Here is a 5630-nt window from a genome sequence, read left to right as displayed (position 1 = left end):
GAAAATAAAAAAATACCATACAAATATCACCTGTGAAGATTTCACCGGCGAAATTTTTTCATTTCACAAGGAACTGTGTACTTAGCTTTAAGATTGGCGAGCATTAGAGCGTTACGTAAACAAAAGATGCCATTAAGCCAAAATTGAAGTAATCTATTTTTAAGTTGAACTTTTTTATCGCTTCTCTGCTTAGAACTGAAGAAAGTTGATAAATCAATTTGTTAATGCGACCTCTCTCTAAGGCGTCGCAAAATCCAGAACATTTTATGACCCTTTTTCCTTCTTAAGATTTATGTCAATTTGAATTGGGAGACAGAATCAAACCTTGATCTTGGTCACGATAACGTTTCTATGAAACCGGTTGTATTCGTTGAACAAATTTGAATCTAGGGGAATTTATCATTCAATGCAGTTTGTATGATTGAAGTCTTTTCCCAAATTCAAACAATATTCTTATGTTTACACACAGATTCAAAAGATTCACTCAGATTCAACACATTACTGTGGACGAATCGTCATGAATATGATGAATCTGATGAATCCCGTGAATCCAAATTGAAAATGGCGACAAAACTGTCAGTCGCCATATTGGATTTCATTAAACAAAAGATTCATAAGATTCGTAAGATTCACACCATTTGGAAAGTGAGTGATTCCCCAGATTTGAATCGGTCAAGCCTACATCTATCGACCGAATCTGAGATTCGAAGCTCCCAAAATTTTTCTTTCTCAATCGAAAACGTCTTTTTGAAACAGAAAATGTGTTTTATATACAATATTTTGTCATGAAACAAAATTTGTATGATTCTTTATTCGTTATTTTCTCGATTTTCTCTTCTATTTTGATACGCTTAACTATGGATTATTATTATGTGTATCCATTTACTTTTGGTTTATGCATGAAAAAGGCTTTGATCATCATAAAGGCAATTAAACGAGAACCGAAACGACTTTGGTTTTGGTTACAACAGGTGCATAGACTGGATAAGAATATGCAATTGCCCACACAGTGAAAAATAAAATTCCACACTTAGGCGGATTTTCGACTGGTAGAGGCGCCCAGTCTTATATTTTGCCTAGTAAATTGAGTTTCAGACGAAAAACCGACTAGATTATAAGCGAAATTTCGCCTGCAGCTCAAATTACTAGCAGCAATATCGGCTGAATGCGTTTTTAGCTGAAAAAACGGCTAGATGTGGACTTTTATTTTTAGCTGTGCATGGTACACCGAAGAAAATGAATCTTTTCGCACGTTCAGCTTCGATGCCTTTGTTGTCTCCTTTTGGGTTGCCCTCGACTTCAGCAAGAGTGTTTTGTTCTTCTTTCTTCACTTCAGTTTGCATTTTCGTCTGTGGCTCCGGTTCAGGCTCGCCGGTTGGAAAAGCGACTGCGACGGCAGCAAATAAGACGAACACAACAAACACTTTCATTTTGCTCTTTGAGTCTGGAAATTAAATGATAAATTTTGGTAAGCACAAATTGTAAAATAAGCAAAGGAAAAAAAAATGTTAAATATCAACGAAACTGGACCGAAAATTCAACATCCTTAAGAATTCACAAAAATGAATCTTTCAATGACTTACAGAGACTTACATTGACGGCATTAGAAAATAAACTGAATTTCTAAAATCATAGGATCTCCCTTATATATGGTGGCTGAATCTCAGTGGTCTTGTTTTCTAAAAGTTATTGCCACGTCTTGTTTGAAACCGCAACCGAAAAAAGCCACAGTCAAAAATACAATGACGAAATGTTGACAAAAATGCAATATTTTTCGTGTTTGTTTCTTTTTTGAGTTTACAGCGCTAGTGTTTCAGATTAAATGAAATAATAATATTTCAGAATACGTAAAACACAGCAAAGTCAGTAGAATTCACAGTGATTATGGTTTATTTTTAGTTTATCATGAACAAAAATGCGAAGCTTAGAAACGAAGTTCAATTGTTGTTTACATCCATGCAACCAAAACAACGACAGTCAATGACGAAACTGAACGTTGTTTTTTTTTTAAATACTGACTTAAAAAATGTTCACAATGTGATTTAAATTTTTTTATGGAAAAAATAGAAGAGGGTTCTTTCTGCTGAACATGTGTAAAAACCCGAAGATTAGAATGATGTTTGTTATTAATTGAACAGTTTGTTTGTGTGATCTCAAACCCTGTAAAGTGTCGCAAGATTCGAAGTATTTTGTGATTCAGTGCAAAAAAAGGACGAATCAAGAACTTCTATCGTCACCATTGTCATCTTAATCAAGCTATCAGATTTGCAGGGCTTAGACGAATATTATTTTCAAGGTAAATTGAATAAGGGAGACAAAATTGAGACAAGAGATTTCACTACTTTCATAGTTATCATTAAACCTTGATATTGATCGCAATAACGTTGCTTTCAAACCGGTTTTATTCGTCCGAATAAATCGGTGCCAGAATATCCATACGTCAGTTAGGTAATGCTGACACCACTTTTCAAATCAGCCAACTTCGGGCTCACCCACTGTCCGAAAACGTCTTCAGTCGAAGAAGATTCGTCGAATATTTGGCCTACAGTAAAAGAAACACGGAAATTTATTAAATTTTCTGTATTCGGCTATATCTCTGGAAAAAAAAATTTCTGAACAACATACCAAATGGTTTTCCCATCGGGGGTTGTAATTTTTTTTCCATCAATTTCGCAAACGGCGAATCGATCCACTTTAGAAATGAAATCGCCTTTTTAACAAGAATAAACTTAGGCCCATACACATTTTCATGCGAGGAAGTTGTTCAATTCCTGTATGATTTCAAATTTGTCAACAGATTTTTGTTCAAATATTCATTTGATATAAATTCATTTTGTTGATAGCCATGATCAATTTTGTGATTTAGTGTCTAAACTGAACGATAAATGGATAATCACCGAGGCAATCAATCCAATCGATAAGAACAAATGCGTTGAAATAACCAGAAGACCAGTTGATATTGACACCTTTGAATATATTCGACAATTTCTTGAATCGTAGACATATTCAATATATTTCTAAATTACGTTTTTAGCACGAAATGTTCGTCGTTTTTTACTATGTTAGATTTTAAGTTGATAAAAAGAAACCATTAATATTTTTTTCATAATTGAAATTTTATTCTGTACCAAAAATGACTCGTTCCTTAAGGATGACATTATTAAATTGAACCTACAGAATGTTTTTGATTTGCTTTTGATTAATTAACCATTCACTTTTCCGTTTTTTTTTTTTAAATAAAACATAATCAGATGTTATTTAATTCATTTTTACATGGGTCAAAGTATATAAAACAGCTGCCTCGAGACCACTACTGCATCGAGGTTGGTCGGGTTCGATTGTTCTTCTTGAATTATCTGAAACTAATTTTATTCGTCTGGTGAAGATATATTATTCCGTTGTGGATCATGTAAATATGAAACAATTCGAGTTGTGTGTAATCGTGAAGCTAAAGGATCGACACTGGATTCAAGATTCAAAACGGAAGATTCGGAATTTTTTTTGTTAAAATTTGGCACTTAGTTTTCTAACACACAATTTTCAATCAGTCATTTTGACTAGATCCAAAAAGATACGATTGAATTCGAATGTAATTTGTTTAGTTTCTTATCCTCTCTTCCAGCCATAGAGTGTATTACTCATAGAACTATAGAATTTAATGTCGGTTCCATCTTCTAGGTAGTCGCTCATCTCTTCGTACTGCTGAAAACAAGCAACAAGGGAATATGATGGCCAGAAGCTGTAGAAAAAAACAACAACATTAACAACGAATTTGAAATTATTGAGAGTAAACTCTAAATAAATTACCTGAATCAGAACAGCTCCAATTGCATAACAAACTAGCGTAAAAGTGTGGCTATTCAAAAATCCCATGAAGGCCGATTTACATCCAGTCTGTATGGCTTCGGTTATTCTGCATGTTTTATCGTCAGCGGCTCTTTGGCAGCATGATCCGGGCAGGTTGTCATTGGGTAGAACATGATTCCAATCATTTGGACCGTTAATTCCACAGCATTTCAACTGTTGGATGAAAGAAAAAATAGTTGCAGTTTCTAAATTTTTGTCCGGCGAGCTAATCCATTAATCAACTCACCTTAGTTTGCAACATATTCCAAGATGCAAAGTACGATTGATCTTTATCAGCATGATGGAGTGTGTAATTAAGTCGTTCATCGACAATGCCCTTCAATTGATCTCTTTTCGAATAAGCGGCACAAATGAGTCCGACTTCCAATCCAACGAGTATTATCATCATGAACGAGTACTGAAAACATTTGATTGAAAAACAAACCGAGTGAACAATTTAAGCAAAAATAAAAACGGTTGTCAAAAGAGAATGGACAACAAGAGTGATTCATCACACTTACACAGCATAGCATGCCAGTTTGTTCTTTGATAGCACCACAACAGCCCATATATGCGATGAAGAACATAACGCAGCCAACAACGATCAAAAAAATCGGGTGGGATGTCAAAACGTCTTCTGTGGATTTGAAACTACATTTTAGGATCGTAATTGTCGTTATAATAATTAACAATTTACCAATGAAATCCTGATATTCTACGAGATTTATTCTAACACCAATTCCAATCATAACCAGTGCTATGCCAAGCAACTATAAAATTGGAGAAAAAAAAAATTATTCTATTGGATATTGAAAGAAAAATTGTATCAATTGATATGGACAGTGTGACAAGGAACTTACGGCAAACAACAAGTTGAAAAGGAATAGAACATATTTTGCAAACGACAACCCAATATCCATTGTTAAATGTCTGTTCAATGACTTTCTGCAAAAATCACTTTTTAATTTAAATTATTTCGTACAAAAATCAATGTCGAAATCAATTGGTCGCACAACATCAACTCTTTGTACATATAAACACTTAAATTCCCAATTCGTAGAAAGAAAATAAACTACGTGGGATGGATAAAATACACCTTACTGGTGTCACACGCAATGGTATGTTTTCAGAACACAGGTGTGACTATGATATACGTTTGTATGTAAATTTTACTTTTTACAATCTAGAATATTATGCATAGTCGAAGTCTAAGGGCTTCTATGTCGGTTTGGCATTCGAATTTTCATTCACAAATTCGCGTTCAGTGCCATGCATTCGCAACGCTGCCATATGATTTCTATGTAAACATTCGCACTCGCATTCGTATAGCAGTCGTATTTCGCTGTTCTCGAACATTCTCACGAATACGAGTGCGTGTGTTTACATAGAAATCATACGGCAGCGTTGCGAATGCATGCACACGAATGAACGAATGAATTATGTAGTCACAAGTTCGCTGTCATAGCCGCATTCGTCGCATTCGCAAACATTCGAATTTTTGTTCTGTAATGCGAATGCATTCGCAGCATTCGCGAGAGATAAATCCCCTTAGGTCGAAGTACGTTCAACAACAAAAAATCACAGATTACAAACATCTCCAATTGATTATCAATTTCCAGATAGAATTTGCTCGTTAAAATTGAAATCAAACAAAATAGTTGAACACTTACCTCCGATCTCGACTGTTTATTTCACAAGAGTATTAAAATATGCGATCAAAAGAGAAAGGCAAATGTTTTGACATCTCAAATGGTACTGTCACCTGTCATTTTGAGATTGGTTCA

General features: G+C 34.6%; 1 protein-coding gene across 1 annotated transcript; it reads right to left on the bottom strand.

The window, feature by feature from the left end:
* Window positions 1–3097: 3097 nt before the first annotated feature.
* Window positions 3098–5585, bottom strand: LOC129572443 (23 kDa integral membrane protein-like). The gene is made up of 7 exons (XM_055452410.1): window positions 5517–5585; window positions 4707–4791; window positions 4544–4616; window positions 4368–4483; window positions 4094–4264; window positions 3808–4020; window positions 3098–3739 (listed from the first exon to the last, which is right to left on the bottom strand). The coding sequence occupies exons 2-7, from the start codon at window positions 4764–4766 to the stop codon at window positions 3656–3658; spliced, it is 717 nt and encodes a 238-aa protein (XP_055308385.1). The 5' UTR covers window positions 4767–4791; window positions 5517–5585; the 3' UTR covers window positions 3098–3655.
* Window positions 5586–5630: the final 45 nt, after the last annotated feature.

Source organism: Sitodiplosis mosellana, unplaced genomic scaffold (genome assembly GCF_009176505.1).
Source record: "Sitodiplosis mosellana isolate CC-2019 unplaced genomic scaffold, AAFC_SMos_1.0 Smas_scaffold_4960, whole genome shotgun sequence".
In the NCBI taxonomy this organism is placed as follows: domain Eukaryota; kingdom Metazoa; phylum Arthropoda; class Insecta; order Diptera; family Cecidomyiidae; genus Sitodiplosis; species Sitodiplosis mosellana.
The sequence above is the reverse complement of the archived record's forward strand: the minus strand, read 5'-3'. Positions and strand labels throughout refer to the sequence as shown.

What these genes read in the sequence shown, in the direction of transcription:
- LOC129572443 (XM_055452410.1), bottom strand. Translation starts at nt 4,766, where the DNA reads ATGGATATTGGGTTGTCGTTTGCAAAATATGTTCTATTCCTTTTCAAC. An exon ending in TTTTCAACTTGTTGTTTGCC is followed by an intron (nt 4,617 to 4,706) that starts GTAAGTTCCTTG and finishes CCAATTTTATAG; the next exon opens with TTGCTTGGCATAGCACTGGT. An exon ending in AGAATATCAGGATTTCATTG is followed by an intron (nt 4,484 to 4,543) that starts GTAAATTGTTAA and finishes TCAAATCCACAG; the next exon opens with AAGACGTTTTGACATCCCAC.